Raw genomic sequence first — 22,477 nt, forward strand, 5'->3', positions numbered from 1 at the left:
GTTAACATTGGTTTTAGAAAACTAGGACAAATTAAGTGCAAAGCCTTATGGATAGTGGATTCTGTCAACTTCAGCCATTTACAAAAAGACAGAGGGAGAGGGGCTAAAATGCAGTCGTTGCTATATTACTGAAATTTATTTTCTACACCATGAGTATCCAGATTTTTCCTGCGTTACTTACAAAGCACAAATATATAAAAAGTATGCAACACAGCTGTAATAAGTGTAATGGGCTGCAGGAAGCCACATACAGTAAGAGGATTTGGTTTGACTGGATGGTAAAGTTGGAGAAACTCTTCTCACCAACTGAGCCATCAATCAGGAACAACACAGGCACCAGTAACTGGGGAAAAAAATCACTTTTGTTGACTGATTCACTAAGTATGTATGCAGTGCTGTAGTTTTATTGATGGTATGATTGAAGCATCTCAACCAGCATGTGAGGAAGAAGGGTACAAGTCTATTGGATGGACAGAATTTTCTTTATAGCGTCAGAAGACCTGCCGATACGCATTTACATCAGGCAACAGAAAGAGAAATGGTTAACAGTTATGATTTAAAGCAAAACTTTGTCAGAAAGCGAATAAGCGTATTTCCCTAAATGACAGAGAGTTAGATGATAGACTTATATTTGTTCCTTAAATATAAGGCTACAGCCAGCAGTTTGGTTAGCTTGGCACAAAGACTGGAAAAGGGGTTAATAGCTAGCCTGGCTCTGTCAAGGGGTAACAAAATCCACCTACCAGCACTTCTAAAGCGCACTATTTAATACATTTCCTACGACGTTATGTGCTGGACTATTTCTTGGCTCTGACCAGTTGCCAGGCAACCAGCGGAGACTCCGGGAAGTTACTGGTTGCAGCCAAGAAATGGTCCAACATATAACCATACGTCTAATGTTATAATTGTTGTTTTTACACTTCGGTTTTTGTACAGATAAAACAAATGATATATAAAGTGTTAATTAGTGATATTTAGAGGTGCAGTTAAACGGATGTTGTTACCACTTGACAGAGCCAGGCTAGCTTTCCCCCATGTTTCCACTCTTTGTTCTAAGCTAACTGGCTGCTGGCTGTAGTTTCATAATTAACGTTCAGAAATGAGAGTGGTATCAATCTTCTCTCCTCTAACTCTCCACCAGAAAGCGAATAAGTACATTTTCCAAATGTCAACCTATTCCTTTAATTCCTTTTTTATTACAATGAGTAGTGTCACAAGCAATCAGACATAACCATAACTAATTATTTCACTAGTAGAGCAGGCAGAAATATCGACACTTCTATCTCCTTGTTTAACATGCGTTTTTGCCAAGAGCTCTGATGTAGAGTAGAAAAAGCAAGCAGACAAGCAAACGCACTGGTCAACACAATGTAACTTTCACGATCAACGTCAAGTCAGTGGTTTTGACCTCGTCTGTATTACACAGTACAAAACATGTCACATTCACACAGTGCACCATGGGCTTCCACTGTCCATTGAGATTAGTGTTACAGCTCAAATAGGCTGAAATGGAACAAAACTGCACTGCGATCCAGAGGGAAGGCCGAATTTCACAGATCAATCGTTTTTATTTCAGTTTTTCTGGTCTAATTAGTATTCATATGTTTAAGCAAAGAGTGAATACTTTTTCAATGAGTACATAATACCCCACTGTGTTCTGCCTACATGTGTTACCGTAACATTTCAGTGAGTTTCTTTAGTATTACAGCTCGGTGCTCAGTGTAGAGGTTTTAGAGAATATTTGGGCTGTTCAAGGAGGACCTTGTATACAGATCATCGTAAGACTTGTTTTGTACAGGTAGTGGAGAATAATGTAAAATATAACATTAATTCAGTTTAGTGGGAATGCTTAAGATAGTCAGAATGACATGTCTGTGTAACCTCAGTGGCAAGAGTGCAGAAAGAACAGAAATGTTTAATCACTTGTGCCAGTTGTGTCCACTGCTTCAAGACACATGCTACACGCAATGCAACAGTCACTGCTCTGCAGATCGAAGGAACGGACATGATTTTAACCTATTTAAGTCCTTCATTGTCTTAAAAGTCTAAGATCTTTCAAATTTCTCAATTAGTGCATTCTGTAGCCATCAAGTGTTATTAAACAGACGTCGGAAGTGCAATTTTTTTTTATATACATGAATAAACAAGAAATAAACGCCAAAGTAGTTGCATAAGAGCCTTACATACAAGTTAACGTGTAAAACAACATAAAGGAATAAACTCTCCTAACAGACTTCAAACTATGTAAACCTAAAAATGAATGTAAACCTAAACTGAAGCAAATGATTCACCACCTTCTGTTAGATGGATGGGGATATTAGATGACAATGAAACACAATCAATACGTATATAGTGTCCCTTTTGATGTAAGTACCACCTACAGTGGTGTAAAAAACAACTCCAAATCCAAAGACCCATGCTACAGTCAGACCGTAGAAAAGCAAATCTAATGGAGCGCCCATGAGATGTGGTTTTTGGTCCAGGTAACCAATGTCTTCTGCTTTCATTACAGCAAAAAACTGGAGATCTAGTAACACAGAGTAAGTGGAAGTGAACTACACTCTAATATGGAGAGTTACAGTACCAGAGTTAGGGCGGGTCACGATGACACCTTCATCCAGGGAAAGCCTCCTGTCCTGGGCAAAAGTCAGACCGTGGCCCTGGTCGGGTTTTTTTCCCTAACTGGGACTAGGCCTCAGACTCCAGGTCTTCTTGTCCTGCTCCGTTGGTTGTGTCGCCCGTCTCAGGCTCCAGCAGCAGGAATTTGCCGTCATTGGTTAGAGGCATGTTCTTCATTAGCTGGGCCAAGGCCTCTGGGTCCTTATAAAAAACAAAAAACAAAAACAGAATAGCCAGCTAAGTCCAGCTTAGTAAGAATTTACTTTTTTTTTTTTTGGTGTTTAATTTCCTTAAGTTGTGACAATACATTTTGTCACCTTTATGCTGTTAGGGCTATGGGAGGTAAACTCCCTCGAGTGGTTGTGTTCCTATTTATCTTCATTAATTTCAATCTCCAATCTCAATTCAATTTGTAGAGATTTTTGTTTTCACTGAGTCTTTTTCTGTTGTTCAACCACTTCAGCTACTGGGATTCAGTGTTGAAACTATAAAACCTAAAAAAACAACTTTGTTTATAGAGCACATTTTGTACAAAAAGTTAAATTTAAATAAATTAGCTTCACTAAAGATGAAAAATACACATAAAAAGACAGATACAAGACTTTAAAGAACATTAAAAAACAGCAGAAAGGATTTTAGAGACAAGAGATGTAAAAAAATATCTATCACTTTCCCTTGCCACTAAAATATATGCCACTAAAAATAGCCCATTTATTTAATTGTATTATACTTTGTCCTCTTGTTTATGCCTTTATAATCAACATCTGAATTTAAAAAAAACCTACTAATGGGTTTTGACTTTAAAAGCAATAACTGTTTTCCATGTTTCCATGATACCTTCTTGGCTTCTGTAATGTCCTTTGCCAAGCTTATGGTGTAACATATCTGTGAATAAAGACAAAAAGATAAACTTCAATATACATTTGTGCATCAGGTAACATGTTTCCCTTTCTTGAAAAAATCGTCAGTGTTTGATGTATCAACCTTTTCGCCCTCGGTGTTGCTCTCAAAGACGAAGGCGCTAAACGAGGGCTCTCCCTCCTCATCTCCATCACTCCAGTCTCTGCCCTCAACCACGAATCCCATCAGCCTCCCGTTCTCTTGGTGGGCTGCAAACTGACATACCTCTCCAAGCTGGAACTGAGAAATGAGGAATGTTGAGACAGATGATGTGGAAAGAATAAAGATTTTTTTTAAATGTGGTAGAAGTTGAATTACATGACTCAACCTCTTAATAAAAAAAAGAGAAAAGATTCTTGAGTAAAAATTGAATCAATCTTTTGTCATACTTACACTTATTCTCGTAACTTGAGTCTGAGGGTCAATCAACCTATTGTGAAGACAAAACAGAGACTTTGGATTTGTCTGCTTTAGTTAGGGAGCTCTTGTCTCTTTCTGATAGTCTGTAGCTATGAACAAAGCTTACAAAAGTTGAGGTTTCTGTGTGAAGTGTGAAAATCAATCATGAGTTATACAATAGCTTGGCATCATATTTTTGTTGGATAACCTGAGTGGCATACAAAAGAGTTGTTTATCGCAGATATTTATGTTTGGTGAGACTCCAGAAGGTTCTTGCTCCAAGGTCTTTTCTCTTTGTTGTCTTCAGGCAGTGATATACAGCACTGATGGCCAGCTTTTAGGAGGTTGTCCAGTGGCTTCAGCTAGTCAAGTCAAGTCGATGTAATTTATATAACCCAATATCACAAATTTGCCTCCGGGGGCTTTACAATGTGTACTACATACGACACCCTCTATCCTTAGACCCTTGATTCGGATAAGGAAAAACTCCCCCCAAAAAACCCTTTTAACAGGGAAGAAACCTCAGGAAGCTAGTAAGGAGCTAATAATGTTGAGCCCCAGTGCAAGACCTAAATTTGATGTTGCGCAATGTGGGAGGTGCAAACCAGACTATCACAAAGTTTTAATGTAGTTAATTTAATTATAAAGACAGATTTGAACCAAAATTAAATTAATTTCTAACTGGTAGCAGAAAAGACCGTGAGGCTGTGTGGCAGACAACGTTAAAACTATTGAAAGATTATAAGAATATTCTAGGATGACCAAAAAGATTGCTGAGAAAACACAAACAGCACCATGAATATAGCATATTTTTTCTCCATACCTTTGATACATGACTAACAAAGTAAGAATATTTCGCACCTGCAATACAGTAATAAGCCCACAGACGACCCTGTTAGCTGCATTCACTAGCTGAAAACAATAACTGAAGCATTTGTTTGTAGTTTCTATCTATACGTAACAAAAGAGTTTCCCCTAAGTATTTCTGATTCTGATAAGTAATCAAGTGCAATAATGAGTACTGTCAAATTAAGTGTAGCTTATTAAGATGATTATGAGATTTTAAACTGAAAACAGATTATATTGCACAGGAGTATTAAACAGAGAATATTGCACAATTAGTATATATATTATATATAGTATAAGTATTGCATTGATGTAATGATCCAATGTCCAGTTTAGTGACTTAGGGTCATACAGACTGACACTGACACAGAGGGAGGAGTTAAAGAGTTTGATGGCCACAGGCAGGAATGACTTCCTGTGGCGCTCTGTGGTGCATTGTGGGGGGATGAGTCTTCCGCTGAAGGTGCTCCTTTGTTTGCCCAGCACATCATGGAGCGGGTGGGAGACACTGTCCAAGATGGCATGTAGTTTGGCCAGCATCCTCCTCTCTGACACCACCGACAGAGAGTCCAGCTCCACCCCCACAATGTCACTGGCCTTACGGATCAGTTTGTTGAGTCTGTTAGCGTCCGCTACCCTCAGCCTGCTGCCCCAGCATGCAACAGCACACAGGATAGCACTGGCCACCACAGACTCATAAAACATCCAACATATTGCTGGGAAATTTCTGAATGCATCACCATCTTTATATGCTGAGGTCCAATCAGTTGTCTATGTCTGTCCTCAGAGGTGTTATTCATGTAACAATTCATAAATATGTGATAAATTCTACCTGAGGCTACTGCTGGTGACCATGAGGTGGGACTCGGTGGTCCTGAAGATGTTGTGGATGGCTCGGGCAGCCAGCACCTGCCTCATGGCCTCATAGATGACCTCCTGATTGTTTCCACAGCGCACTGCCATTGAGCCCAGGAAGCGCACAGCAAATACCTGCTGCAGGAGGGAGTCTGGGGAAACATACAAACATCACACACACACACACACAAACATTTCAGCAGCATAAACACTCAAGGACAGTGAACAAAACAAATAGGGTAACATTCATGTAGGAGAGTAAACTCAAGGTACACAAACATGCACACAATGAGGTTAAGCTGAACTCAAACAGTGCTTGACAGAGAGGAAAATGGTTACCGTCACTTTCTGTTGAACAGTCATCATCCGTTTCTCCAAACGGATTTGTCCGTCTGTCAGGAAGGGAGCACACATACAACGGCAAAAAAACCTAATTAAACTCCTGCACTGAGTCATTATGAAGCATTCAGCTTGGAATTATATAATAACCACCAAGAGGCCAACTTTCAGGAAATGAGCATCATGACCCACCCTTGTTCCTGTCTGTTTCTCACAAACATGCACCCATACAAACTTCCTGCCCCAGTTGTCCCCTCACCTCCCCCCGGCCCTGTTCTGGTCCTGAAACTCGGAGGCCGGCAGCATGATGTCAAACTGAATGGGTGTCCCAGGGGCTATCAGGTCCTCTGGTTCTGGAGCGGCCCCTGTCTTCTGGGAACCACCGCTGGCAGCATGTATACCTCCTGGCTTCGCCCTGCAGGGATAAGACAGAATGAAGATGAGTTAAAAAGAATAAACCAAGTAAACCCAAAAACATTTACTGCTAAGTTAAAGGACAGGTTCACATTTTTTGAGGTCTATCTTAATACAATACTCATGTGCCCATATGTGAATCCAAAGATTTTATTGTTTTCTAGTCCACACTGGCCACGAAGTCCCTTCCCTGCACAACTCCAAAGTGATAGGGAATAAAATCTATAGTCATGTAAAGGGAATTTTGTAATCAAAACTTTAGAGTGCATATTTGCATTGAAGGTGGACTGTGGATTTTGTCCCCCACCACTTAACTAAATTTTTAATGCATTATGAAAGGTTCCCTTCACAGCCAGTATGGACAAGAGGAACAATTACAGCGACCAAGGACACTTTCAGTGTACATATGGGCATGTAGGTATTGTTTTAAGACAAACTTGAAAAAAATGTGAACCTATGCTTCAACTGTTGAGTTTAATCAAAGACATCAATGATTTGACCGTTTACTAAGCCCCGCCCACCACCAGTCTAAGTAAGACTAACTTAGACTGGTTAGTCTTACTAACTAAGTCTAGTGGTTTTTCAAAGAATCTTTAGCCTCTCTGGGATAATCTAGTCCACATTTGACCAGTCAAAGTATAGTGGTTTTTGAAAGAGACCTAGTCAAATGTGGTCTAGATGTAGAAATTAATTTATTTATTTGCATTTTTACAAATCTGAAACTGTGTTTTTAAAGAGTATCTGGCTTCTCTGGGATAATCTAGTCCAGATTTGACTAGTCTAAGTATAGTGGTTTTTGGTCTGGACCTGGTCCAATATGGTCTAGATGTGGAAAAAAGCAGTGAAATCTCCCTTTTTTTGCATTTTCACAAATTTGAAAGTGGGTTTCAGACAGCATTAAGGCTTTACCTAAAATGTCTTATATGCTTTCACAACAGTAACGTTAAGAGGTGCAAAAAACGGAGGATCGGTCGCTCAACACTGTGTAAGTTGTGTTTCCCTTAACTGCCGAATTGGAAGCTAACTTCAGCGTCGTCCTACACAGTTGATGTGCTATCTTGAAGTTGTTGTTTTTTACCGTAACCTGTAACCTCATAAAATAATCCACTATCCAAACTCTTTATATATTGAGTATTGCTCTTGTCAGAGCCCCATGCGCACTGCTTCTACATGCTGAAAAAATTCAAAGCTTGACAGACCCACCGTGCCTAGTTACCGTTGCTAAGCTGTAATTGGGCCATCGCTGTTAGGGGGAGGGGTTTAGCGAACGGCCAAGTGACCATTTATTGCAAATAAACTGTTAGATTTAAGCGGAAATGCATGCTTTTTTTCCCAGTTCAATCATCCTCAGTAATCATAGGTTGACACTAGTATTTCACAATAAATACTGACATAAAGAGACAAAACCAAAACAATGCCAGAAGCATGTCACATACAGATCAAAAGGACAGTGCAGCTAAGTCCTCAGTTTTCAAAATTCCTGCAACTATAAAAGCATTTAATTATAAACTTCAGGAGAGGATGCAGTATGTAGTGTTATGAATAAACCCTTACACAAGCAGCATGCCTGACCTGTCAGGGTTGGGTGAGCCTTCTGGTCTCTTCTCAAAACTGGTGATGGGGGTGACTGCCTGTATGGCAGTTTGGTTCAGTCGGATGGCCACAGCCTTACAACAAGAAACGGGGACATTGCAGCATCTCTGTATCAGCAGGTGAGTCATTTAGAAAACCAGAACAGTGTGTAAATATGCCTAAAATATTTAAAACTTCAACAAGTTTTAACCTTACCTCTTGTCTCTCACCAATTCTCTACATTATCTCAACCTAATCTTTGCTCTGTGTTCCATACGCAGGGTCTATTCACCAGCAATAATCATTCAAAAACAGCTGAAGTTTTCCTGGTTCAAAAGTTTTTTCCAGGTAAAGAAAATGAATGAAGGTCATAGGTCCAAAATTAGTCTTTTTAGCCATTTCTATATCACCACATTATATCATTAAGTGCAGAATTTGGGAGGAAGAATAGTCCTTTTGCTACATACTGCAAGTACTAACAAATCTATTAGTGTTCATAGGCATGTCATAATATGAAAAAAAAAAAACCCATAACTGACAAAGTAGTCCTTGGATACAATCATTTAAGTTGGATTGTAAATTGAAAAAATATTTTTTAAATAATTGAAAATTGGATTCATAATCCATGCTTTAACTTTCAAAACAGAAACTGGTGTATGATAGAGGACGTTATAAGTCACGGATTTATTGGAGTGCAAGTTTCCTCTCTACTCTGTGTTGTTTTAATCTATTCAGTGGCAACAACATCAAGAATGCTCGATTATTTTTTAAATAAAACAATTAACACAGGTCACGAAGAGAAGAAATGAGACGAAGGAGTGGGTGGCCACGGAATACAGATCACTAACTCGACATTTGTTCGTATACAAATGAAGGTGAATCCATGCAGTTTTGCACAAACACCCACACTAGGAGAGAATGAGGGCAATTTTTCACCAACAACTTTCACAACAACTATGAACTAAATAAACTGTCTGAAATCATTGCTTGGTGCACTGTACTTACTTCCCAGCTTTTCACATGTGTCTGGATTCTATGTAGCACCATCAAAAATTCCCCACAATAGAACAGAAAATATACAGTAGTTTCCATAGTGTCTACAGGTTCACAGCTATTTGCTAAAAATCCTACAATGCTGTGCTCCTGAGATGACAAGCAGTTACGTGACACTACACCCGTCAGTGGTGATGGTGTTATTTGAAATCTCTAATTATGGAACAACACCATTACTAAACAGAGAATACATTATCCATATTATGTGTTACTAATTAAAGTGGTGGAACAACAAATAGATGTCTCCCTGTCTGATCAAATAATGTGGGTTATGGTCTAACTACCAAGATCAATGAAATGCTTCTGATCTAGAGTTAGAATTTCATAAAGTCTGATTCTTAGAGTTGGTTTAGTTGGTGTCTTTTTTACCTTAGAGTGTGTGTGTGTATGAAACTGTGTAGGAGTGTGCGTTACCTCTGGGTTGTCAGTCAGGTAGATCTGTCTGGAGATGTTGTTCACAGTGCAAATCCACTGAGAAAGAAACACAGAGATCCACATTAGGACTTCCTCTAGCTCAGAAGTAAGATGCCTGAAATCACTTGACTGATACCAGCTGTGACAGGCCAGCCAGACGTGTCCAAGCACAAAACCAAATATGAAAACCACACAAATGAGTCTCGACAGCTCCTCTATTGTTTTATGACCGATACTTATACCAGCAGATTTCTTTGGGGTGAAGATGTAAAACAATAAGGAAGATCAAACACAGCTGTTTGAACAGACTCTTTCACACTTACTTCTTCATATTCCCTTTTGCTCTCAGCTTGTAGAATCATTGACCTGGAGGCATCAGTGACAATGGAGAGAATTAATTAAAACACATCCAATATCTCATACACGTTTGTGTATTTTTCTCATTGTTGGATATGTAGAAAAGTGCACATACGTTTTGCCTGAGGGAGAGGTTATCTGGAAACAGTAGCGTCTGTCCTCACACTCCACAGCCATGACGGAGCTGTTGTCCAGGTCCAGCACCATGCCCCCCGCCACCGCCCCCCGTGGCTGACACATGAGGTTCCCTCCCTGGGTGAAGAAGTAGAGTCGGTCCCAGGCTGTGGTTACTAGGCCTGTTTTACTGGATCACAGAAAAGATAGGGCAGAAAGAGTGGATGAAGGTCAGTACTAAAGGATGAGATTTTGAAAAACATGCTAAAAACTTTTGCTGCCACAAGTGGCGTAATGGAAAGTTAAATGAGTGATGAGGGCTACATAAAGATTAAAGATAAAAGATAAGATAAAATTGCCTCATGTTGTCCATCAGTTCTCCTTAAATTATACCATGCTTGTTGAAATATTTTCTGAATGTTATTTCTTATTTATATCAACTTTGTGACATACAATCTGATCTTAGCTTGTCAGTGATAATATTACTTGCCAGTAATAACTTATCATTACAAAACGTATCCGGTGAAAATTTTAACTAGAAATGTCATTCACTTAGTTTGTAACAGCCTTGTCTTATATACTTTTTTATTGGAATATTGCTTGGGACTTTACATTTCACAACCCTGGTTATAGAATTTTTATGTAGCTGAAGAAAATAATCAGCAACATTACTTCTAACATTTCCAAACCAACATTTCCACTTTCCCCCTTTATTTTCCACATCATTTTATTTTCTTATTTTTCACAATTTAAAAAGCATAAACAGAAATTCTCTTTCACATGTAAATGCTGGAGTTGTCCTTAATCCCTTTTTTTGTTTGTCATTGGATTTTCAGTGCTCGTTGGAGAGGATCTGTATCCTTGCACAGCGGTTTTGTTTGTGGTTTGTTTTGGCGATTATGGTTTCTGTGCATACAAATAATAAAATACACTACAGTGTAATTTAACTCTAACTCACTCAGTTTCAAAACGTGTGTATGACTCATTTGAATTGCTCATCTGTAAGCCGTTCTCTTATACATTCTGTTTAAAAAATATTCCCAAACAAATGTCCTTTGATTAATATTGAAGTGTGTGGCTCATGCTGCCGTGGGTGACTCAGACCCTTGATATTGAGAAACCATTCGAAATAGCAAATGTTCTCTGGACTCAGCTCCATTTGACAAGCGTTGGAGGCTGCTGGCGGTGTGTGTCATTAAACAGAATGGCATTCTGTGGGAACCTTTTCTCTGGTGTCACAGACATTTGTCAAAGACTTTGGATGTATATGAGGGAGAGACAGAGTTTGACAGCTCTGACATTTCACTAAATCACATTGCGGGCGGCACTACAGTTCTACCCCCTGAAGCCATTAAGGAAGTTTCCCTTCTCATACATCCAATCTGCAATAAGCTGACAGCGCACACTGTCAACATGTTACCTGACCTACCGTCTGCTGTGACAGACTTATATTTTACTGTGTCCATGCGTATTTTGCACAACTTCAGCAAATGAAGCAAAAAACTTTTCTTTGTTGGGTTATTTAGACAGTCAGGACCTAATGTAGCTGCTGTATATTGATTGCACCATCTATTGCACCAGACTTAATTCCCTAACAAAACATTGAAATGTCACATATGTAAAATGAGGACAGATAAAAAGCTTGTTCCTCGGCTGTTCAATTAGTTTCTTTCCAAGATACCCCTTAACATATCGACTAGCAAGGAATGCTACGTGAATAGGAAGTGTCATTGGGTATTAGATAAGGCCATAATGAGTGTAATTAATCTTACTTCCTAATGTTGAGGTAGCCAGCCTTTTGGATAAGCGTGCGATTGACAGGCTCAGTGTCCTTATCTGGCATATAGACAGTGTCCTCCACAGACAGAAACTCCCTCTGGGACCCACGCATGGCCTCTGCCTCCACATCCAGCTGGGCTTGGATACTAAACGGGAAGAAAGTTTTAATACAGGCAAAATCCATCAAAACTGACTTCAGATATTCAGATATGAATGCTTAAAATTATTATTATTATTAAGTCTTATTCTGAAAAATCACAGTTGCATTGCCTGAAAAGGCTGACCAAAACTACGGAATATTTGTGGAGAATTATTAAAATGATTTCTGTTTAGTATCATACACAACAAGCCACAGTACTTTATATTGTTCCTACCAAAGCTATGGATCATCACATGTACTGTACGCATGAAAATGACTGTTAATGAGATAGTCTTTACTTTTGCGTCATGCTGGACACAGAGGAGAGAAAGTTGTCCATCTTCTTTGATACCAGCTCAATGCCTTTCTTGAAGAAGCTGATCTGAGAGATTAGAGATAGTAATGAGCAAGTCATCTTGTATTCTGTTTATTTTCACAGTTGCACTTTTATGCAATAGAAATTTCTAGAAACAGACAATAATCACTTTAATCATCAATTAATCTGCCCTTTATTTTCTTGATTCATCGTTTTGTCTGTAAAATGTCAGAAAATAGTGAAAAATACAGCCCAACGTGATGTATTCAAATAGCTTGTTTTATTTGGCCAATAGTCCAAAACCCAAAGATATTTAGTTTGTTATCATATATGAAAAAGAAAAGCATCAAATCCTCATATCTGAGAAGCTGGAACCAGAGAATGTCTTTGTATTTTGCTTGAAAAATGACTAAAACGATTAACCTATTATAAAAAGTTGCTGATGAATTTTTCAGTCGATCGACTAATCGATTAATCAACTACTTGTTGCAGCTCTAGTCACATGCTTACAGGCTTAGGCCATTAATAACATGTTTTTTGCCCCCAATAGTTTATATTGCACGGACACATTACACTAACAACTGTCCTTTGTAAAGTAAATCAGTTCCAATGAGGAAATCACCTCTCATTTTTAAATACTGAATTTCAATACTGATATGATAATGAGGCCCAGTTTGTCAGCCAACAGCTGCTCAGTACCTGTGCCTGTGTGTAGCCTAGCATAGGTTCGAGCATAGCTACTCTCTTGCGATACTGCAGAGCGTTGAGGGCGCAGTAATACTGCAGTGAGGCCTGGTGCTGCTTCCTTCTAGTGTAGGCCACCTCCTTCACCAAGTCTGACTTCAGCTATCCAGACAGGAGAGAGTTAAACATGCAATACACACACACACACACATACACGTGTCCAGCATAAACTCACTATCAAGCTCTGCACACTCATACATATGCAAAAACTTGTCCCACCCTCACACACATACAAATAAGCAACACAGTCGCATTATCTTGTACGTCCAACAAGACATGGCAACGCATTCAATAAAAGCAAATAGCTGAGGAGTCTTATCTTCGCAGCCATTACAGTGCATGGTGCTGTTACAGTCTTACTACAGCAGTGGGGCCTGGCAGCAGAGGAATATTTAATTCCATCAACATGTATTTCAAATGATTATAAAACACTCCCACTGCATTAACAGAGCTTGCTGCACTGTAAGGCCTCAGCTTGTGATCAATGAGGAAAAAGCTCCATCATTGAAGCTGAGAAAGCACTTCCCAGTCACTCTACCTTTTCATTCTCCTTCTTCTTGGGCAATCGGCTGTATTTGACCATAGCTGCCTCATGCTCTGCAGGAAAGGAGAGAAAGGACCGGAGAATCAGATAGTAACTGCAGGCCTTAATTGTTTTCTAAAATAGGTTAGGATTTGTACTTACCATCAGTGGCGATGCCAAATATTTCCTTCAGTGTGCTTATCTCTGAAACATTCAATATATAGTACATTTGTTAGTATATCTAAACTAGATCCACATGTTCAAAAATGATTGCTTGAAGTAGATAACTCAAGCTGTGGGTTGACAAAATGGTTGTACAAACTGAATTCTTTATATTTTGGAATTATTGATGAATGTGACGTAGCTTTGTTTTGAAATGTGTGTTTTGTTTTATGTTTTTGATATTTAGAAGAATACGATCTTCACTGTAATATTCTAAACACTATTACAGAGAACAGATTAATTATCTGTAATAATATGACAGAAATGTATTTTATATTTTATGTATTTTATTTATTTATATTTCGTCATTCACTGTGATATTTTATTTCTCTTGTTGTGAAGCACTTTGTACTTTTTATTATTTTATTAAGTTTTATTATTATTATTATTATTATTGTTATTATGTGTTATGATGGGGTCTGGTGGCCTAGGGGTTAAGACGCTCACCATGAACTGCAATGTACCCATTTTGAGTCTGGCTGGAGACCTTTGTTGCATGTAATTCCCTCTTCCCTCATTTTTGGTCATCTCTTTACTGTCAAATTGCTGATTAAGGCATACAATATAGCAAATATACTTAAAAACCTAAAAATGTATTTAGATAACAAGTTTTTTGTATATCTGTGTGTGTGTGTGTTTGTGTCCCTACCTGTGAGGTCTTTCTCTCGGAACTGGATCAAGGGGAAGACCATGCTGTCAGCCATCTGGTTGGCTAGCTCAGAGTGGATCGAATTCAGCTGGACCACACAAAACAGATTATACAAAAATATCAAGCGCTCCACAAGGACACAAACAGAAAATGTACCCTTGCCAAACATCTTGTGGGATTTCAGTTTAGTAAAATGGGTGCATAACTGCAGACAATGCCTCTGCTACATCATAAAAAGCCCATATTGTGGAACAGTACATATCGTGAAGAGACTAATAAAACCTGCTGTTTACTCTGATATTGGAAAAAGGACCACAAATCGCACACACAAGCAAATCCTGCTATAATTCTCTATGCTTATCAACAAGCTACACTCAACACAATGTCTAACAAGCTGACATCCAGTTTAATCTGAAAGATTTAGCAAGTGCTAAAGTTCACAGGATTAGGTGCAGCAGTCGCCCTAATTCTCACTGTGAAATGAGTTCTCCTCTGTAAATGATGAGGTAAAGGTCAGGCAAACAATCAACCTGTGTCCTCTGAGCATATGTGTGTGTGGATGTGTGTGTCCTGAATCCTGTTGAGTGCTGACTAGGCAGGCTTGCGGACCCCCATGGCTGACAGTGAAAGGCCCATCTGTTTTGTCTATATACCTGAGCCTACACACCCCTCCTTCATACATCCATCCATCCACCCACCTACTGCTGCCTCCCTCCAGCCAGCCATCCATCCGGTGCGATAGGCATCATATCCACCTCACCGTTCCCCTCTTAGCATCAGTATACAATCAGTTCCGGTCTTACTGGGAGGATAATGCTCAGGTCTTTTCATTGAGGTCATTTTCACCAGCGTGCTAGGGGAGCGCAGGTGCAATATCCTTTGTAACATGATAAAGACTCAACTACTGACCGTGCAGTACTTTATCACCCCTCTCTTCTGCTGTGAGTGCACACACACGTTAGTATACACACATAAAACAACACAACTGCAAACACAGGCCTCACCTCCCCTACAGTTTTGGCGAAGTTCTGCAGCGTGGTGATTACCTCTTCATCACCTTTTCCAAGGGCAAAATTCTAGAGAGAAGAAGAAGGGAGGGGGCACGTTTAAACCATAAAACTGCATAATGTAGCATAGATTTAGCCTATAGTAGGAGCTAAGAAGTAAAAAAATACCCTGTTCTGCCAAGATTTCTGGCATATCACTTTCATGGAAGAAAGCCAAACCACCATGCTAAGATGCTGAGTTTCAAGCCTTGTTTAAAGGAACTAAAAAGTGCATCCATTACAGGTCATTGCAGATTGTTTTTCTATCCAACACACTCTGCAATCCTGAATGTGTTCCAACAAAGTCAACTGATCCACTTATCTTTTTCCCCCAGCGTGATTTAATAGACCGGCTGTGTTGACATCAGCAACTATTCTATTTTTTAGTTCTCAGTTCTTAGCTACATAACACGAAACCCCACGATAGATTACCAACAGAGTGGCACTTCTACTTCAAGGTTCCTTCAGAAGAAGCAAATATGAGGTGTGGCAGACAAAGTTCAGATGAAAATGATAATACAGATGGGTGTGTCTTGACAACCCATCCTGGCAGTGCTCAGAATATAGGTTTGACTTTTTCTATTTTGATGCAACCATAAATATAAATTGTTACAACACATTAGCAGAGTTACTTGAATGTGGGATTAAGTGGGGAGGCCAAAATAATATAAAAAAAACTATATACATGATTTTAACCATGAAATTGGTTAAAATTGTATTCATTTAAATTACAATTGCACTTTCCATATTAATGGAAGTATAGCAAAATGCTCAGCAGCACTGACCCTACTTAAAATCCTTTTAGTTTTTGATAATGCTAGATAATGTTTTTATTTGCATCTTTACTATGAACAGCACTGTGCTTTACTGTCTTGTTTTTGACTGATGTTCAATGATGGCATTTTTTAAGGAGAATATTAACTGTAAATATAAATATTTCCCCAAAAAACACACATTGGCAGTACTTTTTTTCAGCCCTGAGTAGTGTCTGCTGGAATCACTTTCAGGCTGCATACGGCCCCGACAACCTTATCAACAAGGTATGTAGCCTGTGAGGCCAACTCAAAGCAATGAGAATAAGGACCAGCTGCTGCTCCTTATTCTCATTGCTTTGAGCAAATGGTAATAACAAAAAGGCGACTCTGACAAGCATATCTACCATTTTTGCCAAATATTTTCTTCTCTTAACTGGACAACGGTGGCTGGACAGTCAGAGAACAATGTTCAGAGAGACTTCAGCAAGAAAATCAACCTGAGACAATAAAAGTGAGGAGGACATGTCCCCCCATACCTTGATCATGGTACCCATACTTACTTTCTTCTCATATTCCAGAAGTTGCTGTGAGAGCTGCTCTGTGGCCAATCCCATCTCACTCTGTGAGGGGCAGGTAGAGGGGAAAAGGAAAGTTAACAGACTAGACTAATGGGGATTTGTCCGTAGCTTCTACATTTGCCATTCTTTCTTCAGCTCTTGAAGGAAGAAAAGGAAGTGAATGGACAACAGTGAACTTCCTTTGAAAAAGCACAAGGTAACGGGTCATATAAATGCCAACTCTACCAGTGAACTATTATTGGTTCAGAAAAGGTCTGAGGTCATGTTACATAAGTTGTGTTTGTTTTCAGGAGAAAAATGAAGCATTTATTGTGACTGCACCGATTGCACAATGCGGCAACATCATCTACAGAGAACAAAGAACAGCAAGTCAAAACTATGTACACCCTGACAGCACAAGAAGAGTTTCACACTACTCACTGCATCACACTTACTGAGTAAATTGTACAGAAAAATGGTTTGAGGCACAATGTTACACCACTTAAGTTGCAAAGCTGGTTTAAAATGTTGTCAGCTGTTTCTACAAGAGCCTTCAGTACATAATGTTTCATTCAACATTTTGAGGTTGCAAATATGAGTGTATAATCCTAGTTTGGTATTTTTCTAGTCAAAAACTGAGACCCCAAGTCCATCTTCTAGTCAGTAAATCAAAACAATGCTCTACTGTAGATCAATAATGCAAATGTTCAACATCAAATCATCTTCAATCAGGCAAATAACATTATGACTCATGTTCACATTTTATTGGGTTTGAACACATGTGGCCGTTTCACAGAGCCACACAAAGCTAAGGGAAGAGAGTCTGCGTATGTGCGTCTGTTTGTGTTTTGTTTAGTACCTGGGCTCCAAACACACGCTGCAACGATTGTAGCAGCTGATTGGTGTAGTCTGTAAGCATCCCAGCATCTTCCTCAAACACACTGAGCAGGGAGCGAGTCTGTGGGACAAAACATTCACACACTGATGAATATGACAAAGGGATCAACAGACGAGATGATTGCTAGATAATTGTAAACAGAGCTGAAACAATTTGTCTCTTAATCAACACATAATTAACTATTAAAGGATAGGTTCTGTCTTAAAACAATAGCCAGGTGCCCATATGAACATTGCAACAGGCAGGCCTTCCTCCTGTTTATATTGGCCCTTAAGAGATATCCTCTTACTGCAATTTCAATGTAAGTGATGGGGGACAAAATCCACAGTCCTCTCTCTGCATAAAAATAAAGTTTATATGAGGCTTCAGCTGACTGAGACAAATCAAGTGGATATCTTCGAAAGTAACAGCAGATATACACTTTATTTGACTAACTCAGACTGCTGAGGACACATCACAGAGGACCGTGGATTTTGTCCCCCATCACTTAGATTGGAAGCGCATAACAGTATACTGAACACTACATCCATATAGTACGTAAGCTAAAAACAAACACAATTTGAATCAGGTTTGGTGGGAACCTGTAACTCATCAAAGAGATGTATAAGAACATTGCTGGATGTGTAAAGAGGACATAAGACACTGAGTGAAAGAAATGAGGGTAGCTGCAGTATGCAGAGGCATACTGTGAAACTAAAGGCATAATGCTTTTACTGCAGGCTGGCTATGCAAACTGAGAATATCCTGTCTGGGTGTAGTTTTTTTCCCCACCCATAAACAGGTGCAGCAAGGCAAGGCAGATATAGCAGTGAGGACCACACCCGTTGGCTAAAGTATGTTTATAGTTCACTCCAGTTGACTTTTGCCACAGAAGGATTGAGAGCCATTTCACACCAAAAAGAAATCATCTGGAATACTGTCAACCTTGGCTGTGTTTACATTTTACTGTAGAAAGACACAACCCCTGTTTCTTGTTAGGTAGAAACTGCTATTAGAAGGGCAAAAAGGTAAAGGAGAGAAATGACCCTCCAGCATGAGCTGCACTTAAGCAGAACCATCAAAGAGGTCAGCCCTGTTCGGGGAAAGAGTGATGCAACAGACAGCAGAAAATACAGGCTACATTGTGCATAATAGCAATCCTGTATTTCACTTCACCATCACCATGAGACCTAAGACTTGGTGAACAACTTTCATACTACATTTCAGACCTATAAGCATTAAACAACATATGGCATTCACTGACAGCTACCACTGCTGCCCTGTTGCAGACTATTGACAAATTCCAGGGGAGTCCGATAATGGAAACCCCTCCCACATCATGTGAATCAGGCCCAGTTCCGCTCCAGAATAGAGTCTAGCCCCAAAAATCTAACTTCATACGACAATGGAAATTAAAAAGATTGCAGGAGAGTGATTCTGATTGAGTTATGGTCGTGACATCTTCCATATAGGCATGGGTCTGGATGTATGTTAGGAGCCCTGTGACGAGCGGTAGCTTTGTAAATACACCACAGACACACAAATGGCGATAATTATGACGAGCTGTATAAACTAGAACATTGTTTCCAGCGGGAATGCACAGCCACTCCTGACAGAGACTTACAGTCACATAACAATGTGTCAATTGGGAGCTGTCATCGACCAGTGGAAACAGCCTACAACGGGAACGAGATAATGTCTGGGCTAGTAAGCTAACTTCAGCGCTCGTAATGTCTATTTATGTGAGAGTTGTGTCTTTAAACGTGATAAAACCCACACAGGCCTACCTGAGGACTGTCCTGTAAGGCGTCCTCAAGGAGCAGTTTGTGATGTACGGCCGGCATCTTGTTAGCGGTGGAAGAGAAGGAATGGGAGCTTGAATTATTTAGAGCGTGGACTCGGTTTCCCAGAAGTCTCTGCGCGGGTGAGAGGAACACGTAGTAGTTGGAGGCGGGCCCAAGTCTGAGCTCATCCACAGCCGTTAAGAGCAACTAATGACCAGTGAAAACAGCTACACTTTACACTAAACGAGATATCTGTACGGTTTTATCTGTAATGAAGATGTGATTTGTTTTATAGCAAAGCTACGATGGGCAGTTAACGGTTGACTATTAAAGTGGACGTAGGCTACGTCTAAAGTATTACTATTTTACTATCAACAGTGACCCCATGTGGACATTTAAAGAATTGCAGAGTTTAATGTCACTTGGGAAAAAAGTGACTTACAAAATGACTGATTTTACAACATCAGACCACAACAAACGTTAATAACATTTCAAGGTAGAAAGATACTATAAATATTTGGTTGACCAGTGTTCAGATCTATCCCTGAAGCAAAAGTAGCAATACCACAATGTAAAAATACTCTATTGCAAGTAAACCTTCTGCCATTCAAAATGATACTTAAAAGTACAGAAATACTCTAGATAAAATTCATTTAAAGTATCAAAAGGGAAATTACTCAGAATGGAGACAGATTGGCCTCTTCCATTGTCATATTTTTTATATATTATACCTATTATTCCATTTTTAATACAAATGAATTGATTTTAATATACAGTTGTATAGTTTATGTAAAGCAATACAACATATTTATAAGCTGCGCTAATATTTTGTATATAAAATGTTAATCAAATCTGTTAAATGTATTGGAGTAGTAAGTACAATATTTCCCTCTGAAATGTAGTGGAGTACAAGCATGAAGTAGCATCAAATGGGAATTCTCAAGTTAAGTGAAATGAAGTTTGAAATGCTGAGATGTGTTTGAAAATGGAACTCATAAAATCCACAGTAATTGCGAAATGAGATATCATCATTTCAGAATGACACACTCAAAGTAATTGCCACAATAAAAGTTATGCCCATTATGGAGACGATTATGGGTTTCAGTGAAAGCTTTGATTCATCCTATAACTTATTTTCCTTAACAAAAGATTTGATTTCAACAATGAGCTTTTGGATGTATAATTATGACCATGTAATTGTATTTTGCAGCCTCTGTAGACTAATACATTAGGGCTGTAACTTACAGTTATTTTCATCATTGATTATTTTATCTATTAATTAGTTAATGATTTAGTCTATAAAGTAAAAAATAAAAAAAGTATTTTCTTTCCAGAGCCAAAGGGGACATTTTCAAATTTCTTATATAAAACAAAGGAAAGCAGCAAATCTTCAGATCTGAGAAGCTTGAACCAGCAAATGTTACATACAAAGTTACTTTTAATTTAACAATTCATTTTCTGTCAGTCGACTAATACATTGATCGACTTGATTGTTTCAGCACTACATGCATTTATGTTGGTTTTATGAATGTCTCTCCACATGGGGCTTCAAAATTATCAGGCATTTAGATGCATAAAATTACCAAGAAGGCCTGTAGACCTCTGGGCTTCTCTGTAGATATGATCATTAAAATGTTTGTCGTAAGGGAACAATCTGGGAATTATTTTTGGCAAAATAAATGGATATACAGGAAAAAACCCCCAACTATTTTTGAAAAGTACCATATGCCATTTAAAATCACTAAGTCCTGGAAGTAATCATCATCCAGCTCTCGTCTTGTCTTGTCTCGGTTGTAATTGCCAAATTACAAGCAGAATATGTGATGTACTGAATATTGCTGGAGTTACTGGCTTTCTAATTACTTAACACTTCCTGCAGAGGCTGCACACATCCGGGGGGGAAAAAATCCCTTCCTTGACTGATCCCATCTCGGATGATAAAGTGAGTAGTCACCATGCTGTTGTGCTCTCCAAATGTCAGATGGGTTCTATTACTTTCACGTAAAAGAACCCATCTAATAGACCTCCAATGTTACAAAAAACAAAATATCTGCCAGAAAAATCATGCACAGACATTAATATATGATTCGCTTGAGTCCAGTGTATAAGATGACATGTCTTCCTGTGTAATAATTAAATTACAGAGTATTAAAAGTCATAAAAACATGAAAAAGGGTCCGCACACTGTAGCTCCCTTAAGTGCAATTTATTGGTATGTCCACTAGTGATGGCTCAAAACATCACTTATGGATGTGCCAGTAAATAGCACTTAAGGGAGCTACAGTTTGCAGACCCTTTTTCAAGTTTTTCATGTTTTCATTGCTGTCTTCTATTGGTCCAGCACCTGCCTTAAACGGTATTTGGATGTACGCGACCACTGTGCACAGTGTATTAAAAGTCAACTGCTTCTTAATGTTAAAACGTTTACCTAAAGCATACTGTCTCAATGATTTGGCAGTTTAGTCTTGATTTGAGTGCACTTCCAATCTACAAAAGAACACAGATTTGACTTTGTTTTATTTGGACTGATCCAATTTACAATAAATAGGTGACCTTCATAGCACTAATTTATACCTCTGTGATTTTCTTGCTACTTCATATAGATTTGGAATGATATTGATAGTAAAATAGCCTGTTGACATCAGATTACTGTAAAGTTATCTTATAGCTCTGGAAATAAGCTATCTTCAGAAATGTATTAAAAATGGTTGGTGGTATTTTCAAATAAGTATGTTTCAGGGTGGATTTTCTTTGAAAAAGAACAACATTTTTGAGGGCTGACATCTGTGTTGTGGATGCATAAATGTATGACTTTTGATCAGGTAATTTGAAAAATAAATACACGAGTAAATGACAGTTATAGATAAATAACAGTTAAGTGCCCGAATACAAAGAATAATACAGTAAATAAGTGTCTTTGGAATTAAAATTGTTAATAGTGATAATAACATATTGTAGCGCACTGGCCTACATTCTGGAGTCAAACAAGGATTAGACCAGAAGTATGTTGTTTCACTCGTATTTTTGGCCAGTATTAGAATAGTTGAGCTTGCCACAGTATTCTATCACAGAACAACACTGATACTTTCTTGCAGTTTTTGGATTGTATCCACATAGTTGAATGCACTTATTGTAAGTCGCTTTGGATAAAAGCATCAGCTAAATAAATGTTATGTAATATTAAAGATTTAAGTGTAAGTAGTT

At 38.7% G+C, this 22,477-nt stretch overlaps 1 protein-coding gene across 2 annotated transcripts; it reads right to left on the reverse strand.

Moving 5' to 3' along the window:
• Positions 1-382: 382 nt before the first annotated feature.
• On the reverse strand, positions 383-19,432 carry appl2 (adaptor protein, phosphotyrosine interaction, PH domain and leucine zipper containing 2). 2 transcript variants are annotated; one of them, XM_044192876.1, is made up of 21 exons: positions 19,277-19,432; positions 17,472-17,570; positions 16,616-16,675; positions 15,259-15,330; positions 14,255-14,342; positions 13,546-13,587; positions 13,399-13,457; positions 12,816-12,962; positions 12,100-12,182; positions 11,655-11,807; positions 9,884-10,072; positions 9,735-9,777; positions 9,412-9,468; positions 7,945-8,039; positions 6,218-6,373; positions 5,959-6,011; positions 5,597-5,771; positions 3,913-3,949; positions 3,604-3,759; positions 3,457-3,504; positions 383-2,820 (listed from the first exon to the last, which is right to left on the reverse strand). In XM_044192876.1, the coding sequence occupies exons 1-21, from the start codon at positions 19,331-19,333 to the stop codon at positions 2,689-2,691; spliced, it is 2,001 nt and encodes a 666-aa protein (XP_044048811.1). In that variant the 5' UTR covers positions 19,334-19,432; the 3' UTR covers positions 383-2,688. The 2 variants fall into 2 exon arrangements, with proteins under 2 accessions (XP_044048811.1, XP_044048810.1); XM_044192875.1 differs by having other exon boundaries at positions 7,927-8,039.
• Between the last annotated feature and the right edge of the window lie 3,045 nt (positions 19,433-22,477).

Source organism: Siniperca chuatsi, linkage group LG4, assembly GCF_020085105.1.
Source record: "Siniperca chuatsi isolate FFG_IHB_CAS linkage group LG4, ASM2008510v1, whole genome shotgun sequence".
Lineage (NCBI taxonomy): Eukaryota > Metazoa > Chordata > Actinopteri > Centrarchiformes > Sinipercidae > Siniperca > Siniperca chuatsi.